The sequence below is a fragment of the Microcaecilia unicolor genome, chromosome 2 (assembly GCF_901765095.1).
Source record: "Microcaecilia unicolor chromosome 2, aMicUni1.1, whole genome shotgun sequence".
In the NCBI taxonomy this organism is placed as follows: Eukaryota; Metazoa; Chordata; class Amphibia; order Gymnophiona; family Siphonopidae; genus Microcaecilia; species Microcaecilia unicolor.
The window spans coordinates 183,039,388-183,057,834 of NC_044032.1; the positions used below are offsets into that span (position 1 = coordinate 183,039,388).

Here is an 18,447-nt window from a genome sequence, read left to right on the forward strand (position 1 = left end):
ACTAAAGAAATCAAAATTATCAGGTAAGATATAATTTTTCTGTATCTCAGTTGGTGACTATGATCTTTAAAGTCAAGGTTGCTTTCAGAAGTCTGTTGTAGTAATTCTAACCTAATTACAGCAGGTATTGTCATTATGTTTATTGATTTGATTTATTAACTTGATATACTGCTTATACAACAAGGTTTTAAAGCGGTTTACAATCAATATGATATATAGAATAATATTAAACAAATAACAATGTAACAAGCATACTTAAAACATAATACGTTCCTTCCCTTCCATTTCTTTTGAAGACTGAAATGTTAAGTAGTAGTAGTAAGACTGCCAAAAGTGTTCTTGAAAAGTTAGGGAGGTCTTTTCCTAAAGATTATCTTGATTTATCTGCAGGCAGGGCCCATTTTATTTCTATGGGCCCAGCTGCAGATAATGTGAGCTAATCTTTGGTAAAAGACCCCCTTGGTTTTTAAGGGGCCCTTTTACTAAGCTGTGTAAGTGTCTACGCGTGTCCAACGTGCGCCAAAATGGAGTTACCACCAGCTACCGGGTGGCTCTTGCGGTAATTCATTTTGGCGCACGTCCGGAAAAAATTATTTATTTTTGGATGCGCATATTGGGCACGCGCCAAGTGGCATTTGACACACGTAGGTCATTACCACCCCAGTTACCATGTGAGACTTTACCACTAGGTCAATGGCTGGTGGTAAGGTCTCAGACCCAAAATGGACGCGCGGCAATTTTCATTTTGCCACACGTCCATTTTTGGCAAAAACTTTTAAAGGCATTTTTCGCAGGTGCGCTGAAAAATAATGTTAACGAGAGTGGACCCACAATGTCGCAGCGGGATTAAAAAAAAAAGCCTAATAATGATGTACCTAAATGTGATATATAAACATGTTGTGAATTATCAATTATTATAAAAAGGAACCATATCTACATGTGGCGGACTTCAAAATAGTGAAGAAATTTATATATTAATCAATCTGAAACAGTGTATTCACAAGGTGTATTAAAATGTATTTTAAAGTGATTGCATGCACATGCTGCAGTTGTGCTGAATCAAGAACGCTATCATTCTCATTGTTACATATGCAAAGCAGTATATGAAAATTCAATCTGCCTAGAATTGGAGCACAATCCTATTGGTTAAACCTTGACGACTGCACTACAGAAAAACCGAATAGAATTTGAAAATCAAGGCACTTTTAAAATTATCCTGCTGCCATTAGGCATTTTTGTTTTAATTATCCCGCTGCCGACATTGCGGGTCCAGTCTCGTTTACATTATTTAAGCACTTTTTTATTCACATGGTGCGGATGTTGTCATTTCGGTTCCCTTGGTTTTCAATGCAATGTGTACGGCGATACATTTGGTGTTAGTATGTAAGCATGTTTCATTATGATTTTCGCATATTCAGCTTTTTATTTTTACTGTTAGTTTTCTTAATTGTCATTTAATATTTTTCATTTACATTTTTATTCATATGTATGTAGGGCTAATTCATTTGGACATTCTGTGATCTAGATGTATTTTCATATCTGTTGTTATATTTGTTTATTACATATTTGTCATCTGTTTAAGAGATCCTTTTATTAAGCTGCGGTAAAAAGTGGCCTGGGTAGTGGTGGGTGCATGCTGAGCCATTTTTTTTTAACTGCAGTTGGGATAAAAAGAGCTTTTTTTTTAATGAGCATGCGCTGAAATTAAAACTAGCGTGTGCCTATTTACGGCCTGAGCCCTCACGTGTGCTACCTGTGTGGTAACCATGCAGAGTGCACCAACTGCTGATTACCGCCAGGAATGCCCCCCGTGGAGAAAATAGAAAATTATTTTCTACCGCGGCTTCGGCGCACGCCAAACTCAGAGTTACCACCGGGCACACGTACTTGCCCAGCAGTACTGCTGATATTGGCAACACGCTACCCACGTTTTTAGCCCTCCTACGCCTTAATAAAAGGGCCCATAAGGGATTTGCTTGTGCATATGTATATTTTTTATTTGTAGACTTCTAAGGCAAGCCCTATGGCTGAAACATGGCTTGTGTTGAGTGCCTGATGAGTTAATAAATTGCTATATTGCACCATATGTTTTGGGACTTTCTTGTCACCTTTGCTGTTTGTGTTTTGGTTTGCGTGGATGCAAAGGTTACTTCTTCTCTTTGTTTTGTTTGCAACAAAACAGAGTCAAAATGAAAGAAAATGGAGCAAAGTTTAAGGGCTGGTTCCCTGTCATCATTGGTCCAGTAAATCCAAGCTGTAGGCCATAAAAATTAAGTCTCCAACCAAAATTTTTATGGGGTTTGTCCACGCAGGTATTTTGGCAATAACATCTAAAGAAATTACATTATCTACAGGTGAAATATTAAAAATAGAAAATCTAAGTTTTGGGGGATTGTGCTAGATTGTGGATTGATGTTTGAAATTTAGATTAAGGATCTAAATAGAAGCCATTACCAAAATTTTATCGTGTGAGCCCTTACTGCCACCTAATAGAGTTAGCCGGAGTCTGACACTAGAAAAATAGAGGAGTCAGAGCCAAAAGTTTGGTGTACCGACTCTATGGCTCTAGCATACCAAGGGGCGGGTGGTGGGGGCAGTCTGCCCAGGTGCAGGCAGCAGAGGATGCACAGACCAGGCACACAGCTGTAGGCTCTTCCAGTCCCCTGCCCTGGAACAGGAAGTTGATGTCAAAAGGAGCAGGGGATCAGCAGAGGCGACAGCCATGCGCCCTGCTCGGCAAACCCCCTTGCTTCGAAAGAGAGTGGGTGCCCCGCCCAGAAGGGGGAGCTCCACCCTGGGTGGCAAGTAATGGTAAGTTCTGCACTGCTCCACAGCCCTGCTTTTCAGCTTATATATATTGTTTGTGAATGTGTTTAAATGTCATAAACTGCTCCATATAGATTTTGCTTGTAAGGTGTGTTTTATACATTAAATATATGTAATTCTATCTTAAGAAAGACTACACAAATCAATGAACGAACTCCAGTCACAACCTTTCTCATTTCCGATCTGTTTTACTGAAAGTGTCTGCCTGGTATTCAGAGCAGGAAACCTCTGGTCTTCGTAATGCTGACTGTGTCATGGAGGTAGTGGTGGCAGGCTGATACTTTGAGGGACCGCAAAAGTGCAGAATAAAAATTAGAACTAAGAAGACAGATCTTGTTTGTTTAACTTGCCAAACTGAATTTCTGGAGCCCATACTACTTCCATTTGGTACACAGAGCTGAATGGGGAAGGAGGAATCAAGACAGGTGTTCTGCTGTGCCAGGGCTCTCCTGGCCTTCAGTTACTGCCGCCGACTCTTAGAAGGTTAACTCCATTGTCTGTTCTCTCTTCATGCTTTTCTTTGCTAACCTCAGATACATTTTTTTTTAATCAGATTGTGAAGCAGGAGAGCAGATAATGAGGGGAGCACAGACTCGCCCAGTGCTCTGAGAGCTGAGGACTTCAGTCCCACTGGAGACTTGACACTTCCAAGCTCCTTAGCTAGGCACTATTGATTTTTCTTCTCTCACTCATTTTTTTTTTGCTGCGAGCCTCCAGCCAGGCAAGGAAGGGGGATAAACTCTCATGAACTTTTTCATCCTAATTCTGATATCATTTTAAAGCAAAGCAGGCTGAACTGAAAATCCTGTTGATGGGGCTAGAGAGAATTTAGATTACCCCCAACATACTTAATATCTTAGTTCAAACCTGCTTTATCCTAGGATCCTATGGAGCTGTGATAGTTTATTGAAAATAAATGTTTACTATAAACCTTTTTACTTGAAACTATCCAGTCCTTTCTAGTAATCTCAGAAGGGAATCAAAGTGATGTTGTCCAAGTTTTCAGCAAGATGTTCAGTTACCATTATAATTGGCTGATGAGTAGATTTTGGACCTAACTAGAATGCCAGGGTTCGATTTGTTCCCGGTGTCCTCTGTGAAGATAGGTCACCATTTGTGCTGGCTTCATGACAATTTTCTGCAAAGGAAGCTCGAGGGAAATCATTATGCTGTTTATACGGCTCCCCCGTCGCACAGCATTATCCTGTGATATTTAACACTGTTTTCTACTGCATGATGGCATCTAGACTGAGGTTAAGGGCAGAACAAGTCCCTTTGTAAATTTGTGACTGTATTTTAGTCAGTGAAGGATAAAAAAAAATAACTGTCAATTAAGTATTTGGGATGTCACTTCATTCATGTACATGTTCAATTAATCAATGGGTGTCCAGAGGTAACATGGTTTTGTGAAGCTGATAAGGAGAAAAATTGGGTTTCCAGTGATTTGTGGTACATGATAATGATTGTGCCCATTCAATACAAACAACATTTCAAAGTGCTAACATGTTTCTCGTCCCCTCCTGCCCCATTTAAGTGTTTTTTTTAAAACATGCCAATAATTGTATTTTGATGTTTTAATACAATGATTATTGGCATGTTTTACAAAAGCACTTTAGTTATATTTTTCCTTCTTCAAAAATATAAAATTAATAAACAAAAATTACTTTTGGATTATGCAGAATTAGAATTTAATTTTCTGGGACTGATATATTTATCTTTTTCTGTTAAAGGTAGTAAATTCAGGTGGAAAAGCTGAATGCTCCTTTGAGGACCTACATTTACAAAAGGACAGTGGATACATTGGATATTTTGGTAGCTGGTCTTGGAGTGACAAAAAGTTTTTTTTCATATAGGTTGCAGTGGCACATTAGTTTTCTGGGCTGCTTTTTGTTTTTAGATGACTGTGCAGCAATGCTGAATGATTCTGTGGAACCCTGAAACCAGTATTGAATTATCTCTCTATATGAAAACTGTGATGGCAGAATAAAAGATTGCCAGATACAATTAGAGAGGGTGTCTCCATTTCAGAAAACCACAAGTCACCAAAAAAGAGTAGTGATACCACAAAGAAAATACAGTCCAGATTACAACCTGGAATTTATTAAAATTCCGGGGATGCTTTTACTAGCTGCAATATAAACGTGGCCTTGCGGGAGTGTAGGCACGGTTTTTGGGCGCATGCTGAAATATTTTTCAGCGCATGTACCAAAAATGCCTCCCCCCCCCCCCAAATAGATGTGCGGCAAAAATCAAAATTGCCGCGCGTCCATTTTGGGTGTCTGACTTTACCGCCAGCCATAGACCTAGCGGTAAGGAATCTGCGCGGTAACGACCTACTCGCATCAGATGCCACTTGGCGCGTGTCCGCTACGCATGGCAGAAAATAAAAAATATTTTTCAAATGCACATAGCGGACGCGCGCCAAAAATGAAATTACCACAAGAGCCACACGGTAGTCGGGCAGTAAGTTCATTTTGGCGCGTGTTGGGCGCGCGTAGATGCTTACGCAGCTTAGTAAAAGGGGCCTTCAAATTTCAAGGACGCAACATGATTTGGCTAATAAAAGATTACACCATCTCCAGCATGGGCAGAGTTTCCTAGAATTAAAAGTTTGTACAGCATAGAATCTTCCCTCAGCTCATCCTTTCCCTTCCTATGACTAGAGCTGACTTTCAGTGCTCCCCCCCCCCCCCCCCCCCCCCAGTGCCTTTGCATTGGCTGGATACTACTCACAGTCTCTGCTGCTAGTGATGGTGGAAGTTGAGGAGGGGGAGGGGGCAAGCTCACTCAACAGAGGGGAAGATCAGAGTACTGCAGATAAAGGCTTTAAAACTCTGAAAACATCCATCCTGGAGTGGAGGAGTAGCCTAGTGGTTAGAGCACCAGTCTTGACATCCAGAGGTGGCTGGTTCAAATCCCGCTGCTGCTGCTTGTGATCTTGGGCAAGTCACTTAACCCTCCATTGCCTCAGGTACAAAATTAGATTGTGAGCCCTCCTGGGACAGAGAAATATCCAATGTATCTGAATGTAACTCACCTTGAGCTACTACTGAAAAAGGTGTGAGCAAAATCCAAGTAAATAATAGCTTCTGGACAGGCAGCTGGCAATCCTGATCTCTTGATTCCTGAGCACATCTGACAGGCCTCCTTAACATTAGAGTCCTAATCATGTGTGTAGTTGCATGTGGCTTAATACAAGCCTAGCAACAGTTATTAGTTGACAGAATACATGGTAACCATTAAGAAAGCTGTAGGATTATGTTAGTCATTTAAAGGGCATCCTATCAGTACTAAGGGTGTGGGTGCTGTGTGCAGTGCATTTATTTCCAGTCCCTATAAGAGTGTGTGTGTCTGTATGTATATCTGGGGGGAGGGCGGGGATTGGCTGTGTTTTTGTGACTGACGGCCCGATGCACAAAAGTTACCGGGCGAGCACCGTACGTTTTTGACTGGCTGTAGCCAGTTTAGCTAGGATGGTAGCAAGTGGACATTACACAAAGTGGCTTTGCAGGTTTTGTAATGTCCATGGCAGCGGATGAGAATCCTATGCAAATGTATTTAAATGAGCAGATCAGTATTTAAATGTGCATTCCATGGGATGTACAGCAGTTAAGAAGCAATGCACAAAAAGCAGCCCGTACCTTAAACAAAGATATTTTTACTTGAGGTCAAGAGCTGTTGGTAGTGCTACCAGGGTTACTTTTCTGTACAGGAGGCGCTGGGAAGCGGTGCGGAGGGGGGATGATGCCAAGGGTGGCTGACGCTAACTGCACCCCATTACCGTACACACTCCTCCCACCCACCCCCGCCCTCCAGCACAAAAGGCCCCAGTTATCCAGTGAACATTGCGATACGATCGGCTGGATTTTCGGTGGGGCCAGCCAGCAGATAGTTAAGCACTGGGTCTTTACTTCCCCTTTAGATTCAGCGGCCCTATCCATTTAACTAATAATGCTAAATAATAGGTATAGGTGCCAGCACTTATGTTTACAAGTTAGGCTCACTCTTTCTGTGTTCTAACTTGTGTGTTTATTAAACACAGAACAACTGAATTTCACAGCTCTGCTTTAACTTTGGGCTGGCCCTCGCCGTGTAGCAGTCTCTCCTCTTCAAAAATGCCTAATTTTTATGTGTGTAGTAACTTGTACACATAAAAGTTGTGTATAAGGGTCTATATTTTTTTTAAGAAACATGCCACTAAGAAGGCAACATAACTGCTGCTGTCTAAAACATCCCTGAATGTTGGCCCTTTGTTCCTCTGCAAAAGATGAGGGGTGATTGATCAATTTAATTTATAGTGTAGGGAACCAGTTAAACCCTATTTGGTACTTGTAGACAGGTGAAATTTGTCATGGACTTAAAGGAATTGTCTTTCTCATTAGCATATGGACATGTGTGTTAGAAATACTGATTTAACATAGAGATATTTTTATTACATATGATTTTAATTTACTTATTTATATCTTGCTTTATCCCAGTAAGTTAAACACAGCATGCAAACATCAAAATGTTCCATAATATACAATTGAATCCCATCTATCAAACCCCTACAGTACCAGCTAACACAAAAATTGAATCTAACAAAACTCTAAACATCTCAGTAATCAGAACATCCAAGATCCAATTAGAGATACTTTTGAAACAACCTGATTTTAAGTAGAACCTGACCAAAACCGGAATATTTGGTTTTGGCCAAAACTGAATCTGTGTCCAAAATTCACCTCTTGGTTTCAACCAGAAGTGAAACTAGTCCTATCCCCCCCACCCTTGACCAGAAAGAGCCCCCCCCCCCCAGGCCTACTGTGTCATTGGTGGCTAATGGGGGCAGGAGTGGTCCTCATTCCTGCCCATGCCAGCTCCTGCATCAAAATGGCTTCCAGACATCCAGCGGCAATCTCACGGGAACCATTTTGAGATTCTAAGTTGGGGTCATGCCATACAGAACTTTTAAAAATAACACACAACAATTTAAAAAATAATGCAAGCATGGAAAGGAAGCCATTGTTAATTGTACCAAATAGAGTAGCATGTTACCAACTTCTGACATTTAAAATCATTTTCACAGTGGTGTTTTTGACTCTCGTGGAGCAATGATTCTTGCTGTTTTGTTATCCCCAGGCAGGCTAGATTAGCATACACCAATTCTGATTGAATTATAGTTTGAATGGTATTTCTAAATTAGTACTGCAGAGCTTCCCAAATTGTGGGTTGGGACCCCAAAATGAAGAGGTCACGACTGGATGGGTGCCTCATAGGACATCATTGACTTTACGCTTCCTGGAGGTTGTGTGTTTTCTGTGGCTGTGCAATTTGTGGAATCACAGCCACAGAAAGATTGGTGAGCACTGTAGTATCAGCATTCACAAGTGGTCTAAGGCTTGTCTAACTAAAATACCTACCTGAGATTCCATTGTCAAAGAAGAATCGATGGTAATACCTAAAAGCCGCAAAGTAGATGAAAAGGAAAGTCCGTTGCCTGCTAGTTTTCATCAGTAGTTCCAGATGAGACTGCAGATATCTAAAGGTGAATCTAATCATAAAGTTGGTTAATAAAGCCTAATAAAGAAAATGAATATCTTGTGAGGTGGATGTCTCGACCTGCTTAGTGGTCTAAAGTGCTATTCTGAAATACATGTTGGGGGCTCTAGCCAGTCCTGTTCCATTAGCAAAGACACTACATCTGTCACAACCCCCACCCCCCAAAAAAAAAACCCACAACAATAAAACAAAACAAAAAAACCACTGTCTTATAACATTACTTCTTCATACTTATCACATTGAAAATGAGATTTATTTTAGTATCGTTAGAAGCTTGATATGTCGCCTTTGCTAAGCACTCTAAAGCAGTTCACAATATTTAAAGACTACACAACATAAACAGTACAGACAAACCGGTAACAATACACTTACCCCCCCCCCCCCCCCCCCCCCCCCCCCCCGATATTCAAAACCATTGAACTAGCTATCCAGCGGGTGATAATTGGCTAACCCCTGCTGAATATTCCCAGTTAGCTGCTAGGAGATAACTTGCTAATCACACGATATAACTAACTACCCCGAATATTCAGCACATAGCCGGCTATTATAAGCAGCCACATTGGGCCACTTAAATAGCTAGAACATCTTTGACGGGTTTAAACTTAACTGGCTATCTCCAAATATCAACTTGTCCAGTTAAGTTTAAACAAATCAGATGTTCAATGCCAGTCACTGGAAACGGCCCAGCATTGAATATCCAGACTGACTGCCAACCGCGGGAGTTAGCCAGGCTCCCTCTCGCAATCTGAATATCGGCCCCTTACTATATTACATAAATGCCAGTAGTTAAAAAGAAACAAGCAGACAGTAAGGTGATAAAAGGACAAAATCAATCCAGACCGGCTCATCCAAAAAGAAGCTTAAACATGGGAGAATGTCAAAACCTAAAAGTAGGATCTAAAATCTAGCTTAAACTTGTCAAGTTCTCAAAATGAAAGTCCATTTTAATGCCGTCTATATTACCATTTTTTTAATGGTGCAAAAGACTTAAATTTGCCATAGAGATGTTTATAACTATCTAAATATTTTTTTCAAAACCAATTTTGCAAAGGTAGATTGAGCAATGAAATACTAACTTTCAATAAGCAGCATAGAGACTTCATATTCTGCTTTGATCATTCCCTTTGTAGAGTTGTTTTCTTGATATGGGCTGTGGTGTCCTATCTTGTGGTTGGTGAACAACATGAGGTATTTGGTTTTTCTGTCAAGCCTAACTAGGGGTTTTTAATGTGGTTAGCTTGTCATCTCTATGCTCTCAGCCTTGGGTGTAATTAAGCAGAGAGTTGAGTTATTTTTTTGTATTCTGATTACAGAGCGTTGTTATAGAAAATGAAGAACTCCCCAAAATATTTCTTGATTTCCTTAATGTGCGACATTGGCCATCGCTACCAAAAGCAGAAAGTTATGGGTAAGTATGTTTGATGCTTTTTTTTTTTAGTTTGTGGGGGGGTAATTTTTTGAGAGGGAATGGGTGGTGGTTACCAAAGAAACCTACAATAAATATTTATTAGATTTCCAAATATAGGTTTTTTTTTTTTCTTCTAAGCTGCTACCATACCATGGGCAGATGTCTCTTGATAGTAAATACTGCAGTGTTCAATGGCATCCCCTCAACAATAAACACATCCTGAAGGTCAGACCCGATTTTCCCTCTTCACTGACTTTTGTGACAAAAGAATGTTGTTAACTAATAAATTGAGCAAGGATGACTCGGAAGTCATAAAGCAATGACCCACAGTCAAACCAATAGTCGCCTTTTTATATAGTGACATTCATCACGATGATTGGTTTTGTTGTGGTGCTCTTATTTATTAATGGCTGTCAAATAGAAAAATGATACAAGAAAAATAAAACCACTCTTTATATCCATTCTGTAGCTAGAATCTGTCACCATGAGGTTCATGTTCATCTCTTACACTGACACATTTCAGGTCACTTTTCCTTCAGCTCCATGCCTCGTTGTCCACCACCTTGTACTGTATTGCAGTTTGCTTGCTTGCATCATTTTATACAAGACATATTTCAGTAAACTTGTTGAAATTATTCTCAGTAGAGAATATAATGAAACTTTTTAACAGTTGAATTCATAACTCTAATATATCTGTGCAGCATGAGATCTAGATACTTATACAAGGCATGTGTGTAAAATAGTTCGAAATCAAGCCTCCAGCTGCATATATTTTTATGTAATAACAGCTTGCACTGTAGGATACCAATGCCCCAATGCTCAAAACTCCCACGGTAAGCCAACAGCGCAGAAACTATACCGCCAGAACAGAGCAGAAAATTAGCTCGCCAATGCTCAAAGGAAATGGAATGCAAATCATATGTGTACTGTTAAAGGAAGGAGGGGAGACGTGCTTAGTGTATGCACAGAATTTCACGGTAAGCCCAGCTCCTGAGCGCATGCACCAGGCAAACTCGAACGTGAAGCACACATTAGCATCTGTTTTCTGCACTTTTAAATAATAAGCTTTTCAAAAAAAATTTTTTTAACTTAGAAGGCTTATATTTAAATGCAGGAAACGGGTGCCAATGTGTGCTTTCACTTTGGGTTTGCTCGGACCCTCGCACAAATCTCCAATTCAGAAAAGAAATGAAAACCTACCTCTTCAAAAAATTCTTCAGCTAATCACAAAGATATTGTCGCCTTCCTTTCAAATCTACCTCTTCAAAAAGTATACGAACTAAGTACAAAAGCTACCACTACCTTTTCCACTTCAAATCTATTTCTTCAAAACCTCTATGAATAACCACATGAACTATAGATGCGCTCTCAGCATTCCACAACACTATTGTAACTCTACCAAAATGTAAATTGTAAGCCACTTTGAACCGAAACTTGTTTTTGGATAATAGTGGGATACAAGAATACATAAATAAATAATTAATAAAATGTGTTGCTCAGTATTGGCGCTTAGGGGCTTGCACGGACTTCCTTCTACTTCAAAAAATTTTTTCAGTGTTTAAAAGCACCATCTTAAGTAAAAAGTGCCTAACGGAAGTCTTCATTTCACTTGTTTTAATGCTTCTTAGGGACAGAACTTCTTTCCATTTCCTTTCAAATGTACCATCTAATGTCACTCCATGGTGACTCAGTTTTATCGCACTGTCTACCTGAGGCTCAACAAATAGTATGATGGAAAACTTTGTGAAATATCCATTTCTTCTGTTTCAGTTGTAACAAAGTTGTAAGGAATTACTTGCCAACTGTATCTGGTAACCTGGAATGGCTATGACATAACAAGTCTATGTAAGCCACATTGAGCCTGCAAATAGGTGGGATAATGTGGGATACAAATGCAACAAATAAATAAAATTACTATGTAGATTTGAAAGATTTAAAAATGTCTGATAAAAAGATTTGAAGGCAATGTTTATCCATGCATGAATGTTAGTGAAGACAATTTGAAAAGTAAAGTACAGCGAAAATTATCTTTGATGTGTAATTAGAAAACTCTAAATGCAGCAGAGAATAATTTTCAATCTTTTTTGGACAGAGTAGGCAGAGACAGATGATGAAGTTGGCATGTCCAGGGGAATAAGCCAAGAAGTTACCCTGTTACACATAAACACAGATTCAGTCAGAAGTTTTATTATGTACATGATTCTTGTATTCTGTAATTACCATTGCTAGTTCTATGCGGATCACATGGCAAGTCAACAGGATCAGTTTCACAGAATTAGCAATAATGTATGATTACATAATTAGTATTATAATTGAAAGTATTTTATAAATAAGTTTTGAAAGTCTTATGAAATATTTGATAATTTGATATGCGATGAACTGATAAAGACAATGAATTCCAAACATATGCAACCTGATAATATACAGAAGAATTAAAGATTTTAAGACTCTTAGCCTGCTTAAATAATGGAAAATGGAGTAACAGTTGATTACGAGTCTTGCTACTGTTTCTGGTAGAAAGAAGGGTTACCTAATCAACTAGATATAATGGGGCTTCTCCATATAAGATCCGAGTTCTAGAGTATACAATTTAAATTGAACTCTAGCATTAATAGGTAACCAATGTAATTTCTTAAGCAATGGGGAAATGCATCTGAAGTTGGGCAAAATATGTCAATCTAGCAGCTGCATTCTGCACCATTTGTAAATAACCATTAATGTTTTAGAACAGATTATGTAAATAATATTATAGTAATCTAATCTGGACAAAGCCATAGACTGTACTAATAGTCTGAATTTTTCAGGTTTACATATTGATTGTTTTTTTAGCATGTAGAAAAACTTACTAATCAAAGATTTAACTTGATTAGATAATGTAATAGAACAATCCACATCTACTCCCACGATTCTTCAACATGAGTCTAGCATGAAAAAAGTACCAATTCAAAAATGTTGAGCTAACTTAATGGAATCAGATGGACTGAACCACAAAAATGTGGTTATCTCAGGATTAAATTTTAGGCAATTATTCAGGATCCAGTTTTCAATTGTATGCACATAAAGTAATATTGTGTAAAGAAGCACATCAGTCACCTAAAATTGGGGACAATATCGTTATATCATCTGCATAAATATAATATGGAACTTTAAATTTTTTCTGAAATAACACCTAAGGACTGGAGTAAGATATTGAATAATGATGGGGACAAGGGTGAACCATGTGGAACCCCACAACCTGAGCTCCAGATGTTAGAAAAAATACGATCTTTATATCTGCAAGTTGACATAAATTCTTCAAACCAAGCTAACACCCTATTACCAATACTGATATTGTTCAACCTGGTCAACAAGATATTGTAATCGACCAGGTTGAACGCACATGATAAATCAAATTGAATCACTGTAGCCTTGGACCCTCAGCTCAGTAAAGCTTTACCATGTGTAATGATTGAAGCTACTATGATTTTACTGAATCACTGTAGCCTTGGACCCTCAGCTCAGTAAAGCTTTACCATGTGTAATGATTGAAGCTACTATGATTTTTACTGAATCCCGACTGAGATAAATGTAAAATGTTCTTTTCCAGCAAATAATCATTAAGTTGCTTAGAAATAAAACCTTCCATGATCTTAGTGAGTAAAGGAATAGATGCCACTGGATGATAATATTAGGTAAAGATAAATTTCCATTTGGATTTTTTGGAATTGGTATTAAAACAATTTCTCTACCACTCTCTAGGAATCTAACTTCTACCAAACATTGATTAAACCAGTTTGTTAGAAACTCATCATCTGCAGTATTTAGTAAGTAACCTGGGCAAGGGTCTAAGCTACAATTAGATTTGGTATATTTCATTAGAGACTTTACATCAACAAGAGTCATAAGTGTAAAGTCACAGGACCATAACCTGTCCACAGGAACATCATTCATATAATGCAAAGGCATAAAATCTTCTGAAATCTTTGTCTTCAGTTGTCTCTGAATAATTACCACCTTTTCTTCAAAATAAGAAGCCAAGGTTAAAGCAGAAGTTAAAATAATGTCCATTTCAGAAGTCAAATTTGTGACATTAAACATATAGTCAACCAGTTGAAATAACTTATGAATATTCAATTGATTGACATCAATCTGATTAGAATAAAACTCTTATTTCTTTTTAGTGATCATTTGTTTATACAACGAAATCTTAGAATGCCAGATTTTTTAGTTTTTTGGAACATATATTCTCCAAACTCATTCGCATTTTCTGCATTCCTTTTTAAGAATTAGTAGTTAATCATCAAACCATTTCTCTGACTTAACGTGTTGGTTTAATTTTTATTTTAGATGGTGCTATATTATTAAGTATTTCTGAAACATAATCATACCAGTTATTAAATAATTCTCCTAGGTGGTTTTAAATATGTTTTTTAGCAACTGATTCTCACCAATAAATTTTAAATTCAACAAAAATGGTTAGTTTATGATAACATGGTACAGTTATATATAAAAAAATAAATAAATATGATGAGTTAAGGCAGGACATTGCAAGGATGTCAAAATTGTGGCCCTTATTATGCAACTTAGATACATAGGGACAATTAAAGCCTTCTCTTTCCATCTCTCCTTAATTTTATCCCTCCTTAACCTTTCTCCCAAATTACACTATCCTATCCTGTCTACCCTCTTTTATCCTAGTCATATATTATCTAGCTCAACTTATCATACACTACTAAGCCCAACTTTACATTGTTTTTTACTGTTTTATTAAAATTCTATTAACTTTGTATTTCAAATTACTATGTAAGCCGCATTGAGCCTACATTATGTGGGAAAACGCAGGGTACAAATGTAATAATATAATAATAATAGTATGTTTAAAAAAATCTAGAAACTCCCGAGCCTGGATATGTGATGTATTTTCAAGGTGTAAATTAACATCTACAAACAACGTTGCAGAGTATTGCGAAGTATATTTTGCTAGCAGCTTTGTCAGAATATCTCTTCAAGTTGCCCATTTGTCTGAAGGACTATCTAATATAATAAAACGCACCGTGAACGTTCTAATGAGGACAACGTTCTGAAGCCATCTGACGTCACTCCCTGAGTCCCTGGCTGTAGGGTTCGTGGTGTTCGTGGCGTTCGTGGTGTTCGTGGTGTGAAGCCATCCAGCCGTCTCTGCCCCGCCCTCGCGTCTAAACAAACAAATCCGGAAGCGAAGCGTCAGGGAAGGAGGCGGCGCTCCCGACGTCTACCCTTCCCTTCGCTGTGTTCCGCCTTCAAAACAAGGCGGAACACAGCGAAGGGAAAGCTAGACGTCGGGAGCGCCGCCTCCTTCCCTGACGCTTCGCTGCACGAACCGCCACGGAGGTAAAGTTAAAAAGAATTAAAAAAAAAAGGGATGCATGGATGCGAAGGGGTGGGGGGGCATGGATGCGAAGGGGGAGGCATGGATGCGAAGGGGGGGCATGGATGCGAGGCATGGATGCGAAGGGGGGGGGCATGGATGCGAAGGGGGGGGAGAAGAGGGCGGGCCAGGCTGGGACATGGCAGAGAGAGTAGCATGGATGCGAGGGGGGGGTCATGGAAGGGCGAGAGGGGACTTGCTGGAAAAGGATGAATGGAGGCGGCAGGGGACAGAGGAGCATGGATGGGTATGGATTAGGAGGGCAGGGCACAGGGAGAGAGGGGAATTACTGGAAATGGATGAATGGAGGGGGCAGGGGACAGAGGAGCATGGATGGGCATGGATTGGGGGGCAGGACTCATGGAGAGAGGAAAATTGCTGGATAGGGAAAAATGGAGGGGCCAGGTGACAGATGAGCATGGATGGGCATGGATTGGAAGGGCAGGACTCAGGGAGAGGGGAATTGCTGGATAGGGATGAATGGAGGGGACAGATGGGCATGGATGGATATGGATTGCAGAGCAGGCCTCAGGCAGAGAGGGGAAATGCTGGATAGGGAAAAATGGAGGGGGCCAGGTGACAGAGGAGCATGGATGGGCATGGATTGGAAGGGCAGGACTCAGGGAGAGGGGAATTGCTGGATAGGGATGAATGGAGGGGACAGATGGGCATGGATGGATATGGATTGCAGAGCAGGCCTCAGGCAGAGAGGGGAAATGCTGGATAGGGAAAAATGGAGGGGCCAGGTGACAGAGGAGCATGGATGGGCATGGATTGGAAGGGCAGGACTCAGGGAGAGGGGAATTGCTGCATAGGGATGAATGGAGGGGACAGATGGCCATGGATGGATATGGATTGCAGAGCAGGCCTCAGGCAGAAGGGGAAATGCTGGATAGGGATGAATGGAGGGGGCAGGTGACAGACAAACATGGATGGCCATGGATTGGGAGGGCAGGGCTCAGGGACAGAGGGGAATTGCTGGAAAAGGATGAATGGAGGGGGCAGGGGACAGATGGCCATGGATTGGGAGGGCACGGCTCACACTCTCTCTCTCATATACAATGTCTTTCTGACTCTCACTCTCACACACTCTGTCTCACACAGTATCACATTCACTCTCTATGTGCCACACAGTCACTCACACACTCGCTTGGTGTCATACACTCACTCTCACAGAGAATCTGTGTCTCACACACACTCTCTCTGTTGCCCAGACACACACACTCTCTCACACTGTGTCTCACATACACACACTCTCATTCTCACACACACTCTCTCACAAACACACTCACACCCAGACTCACTCTCTCTCTCACACACTCACACTTTCACTCTGACTCTCAAACAGTCACTCTCACACTCTCCCAAACATACACACTCCAAGGAAAACCTTGCTAGCGCCCGTTTCATTTGTGTCAGAAACGGGCCTTTTTACTAGTATACTATAATACAGTATAATGTGCCTGAGAATGCAGACTCAGAGACAGAACAATATGTAACCTCAAGGGAAGGGGAGAAAACTTTTTCCAAAAGTTTAATATTAATGAAATATCTGTAAAGGATTATTAAACCACCTCCTCTTTTTCCTTGTCTAGGGGTACGTAGAATTTTATAACCATTAGGATAAGTAGTAGTAGTATAGTAGTTTTAAACAAGGGCCATCTCTTTCATGCCAAAAGGTTATCTTTTGTTCCAGGTATGATCTGTTCCCAGTTTTGAGTTGGATTATGCATTTACTTTTCAAAACAATCAATTAAAACTAGTATTACCTATTGCTTACTGATAAATCATTTGTTAAAGGGAAATTATTTTGGATTCTTCCTGGCCCTTTAGATCCAGTGCTGTTCATTTTTAAGAACTTGGTGTTGAATGAAATTTGGAAGTGTGATCAGTGTTCAAAATTATATTATTCAAATTTAACTGGGACTGAAAGACAAATTTTCTTCTAGGTGGTACAAAGAGCTAACCAGAGGTGGAGCGATAGCTGTAGTAGATAAGAAGGATTTTGATTGGGGAATGCTACCAGAAAAATGAAATCCAAATGCTCACTAAGTAAGCTTTAGATAAGAGTGTTATGTCCTTGAGGGGAATATGGTTTTGAATACAGCTATTTCAAAGATACCACTGTTTATATATTCTTCCTAAAGTGTATAAAGCTTTAACTTACTCTCCAGGGCACCCAATATTTATAGTAATGCTTTATGTTAGAATGTGTTGATATTTATTTGGGTCAGTTTTTGAAGTTGTGCTATAGATTTCATCTTGTATACAAGATATCACACATTTTTTGATAATTCTGCAGCAGTTTCAAGACAACTCTACAATAACATGGTGACTCTTGATTTACAGTCTCTTTAGACATCTGTACTGCAGAGAAAGCTTTAACAGTTGTGAGAGATATCCGGAAACAACACCATAGACCACATGCAGCACTACAGAATTATATTCTTTAGCTTCTATAGCACTAAAACAGAATTTTTTTCTTTATGGAAATCAGTATTATATATTTCTGGTACCACAGTGAGGCTATGTTTATCCCTTCAATAACTGTTGTTTATGGCTTTATAGATTTATTATTTGTTGTTGTGTGTTGTTGTTGTTGCTTTGGATTGGAACAAGACAATTCAAAATACTAAGATGCAGACACAGTCCCAGCAGCGAGAGGGGTGGTAAGTGGACTTTTTCATTGACTGTCACATGTACAATTATCTCCCAGTTGGTGAGAGGTCGTATGTGTGCACCTGGTGCAGAGAGACAAAGGGTCATAGTAGAGAAGCCTCACCTCCAGTCTGCCAGCCTCTGTGCTGCTTTGGAGGAAGGAGGTTACTTAAAAGGAGAGCATCATCTTGGTGAAGCAAGAAAGTGATCCTGTAACCAGGACGCCCTCCAGGGGATGCAATATCCTCTCATACACACATGTCTCCAGGGACTTCTGCCTAGGTAGGGAGGGTTAGGATTTTAGTGTGATTTGATTACTAGGTACATTGGTGGACATGAGGATTGCTTGGCTTCTTCTCTTCCTGGTACAAAGGAGGTAGACCTCGTGCGTCTCTAGATAGATTTTAGACAGTGCTGAGAAGGAGCTGGCTGTCTTTATACATATGAATACCAATAGCATTGAAAATTTGGGAAGGAGGTTCTGGAAGCCAATTTAGGCTCTTAGAAAGTTGAACTTTAGAATCTCCAGGGTGGCATTTTCAGAAATGCTCACCCTTCCACACTAGGACCCAAGAGGCAGGCAAAGCTCTGAAGTTTCAATGCATGAATTAGACAATGGTGCAGGGAACAG

General features: G+C 39.9%; 1 protein-coding gene across 1 annotated transcript in view; it reads left to right on the plus strand.

Annotated features, from left to right (window-relative positions):
* SNX24 (sorting nexin 24) overlaps window positions 1-18,447 on the plus strand; it is a 349,428-nt gene that overhangs the window by 191,498 nt on the left and 139,483 nt on the right. The window contains exon 4 of the mRNA XM_030193543.1: window positions 9,678-9,772. Coding sequence (XP_030049403.1) covers window positions 9,678-9,772 — 95 coding nt within the window. The remainder of the gene's footprint in view (window positions 1-9,677; window positions 9,773-18,447) is intronic.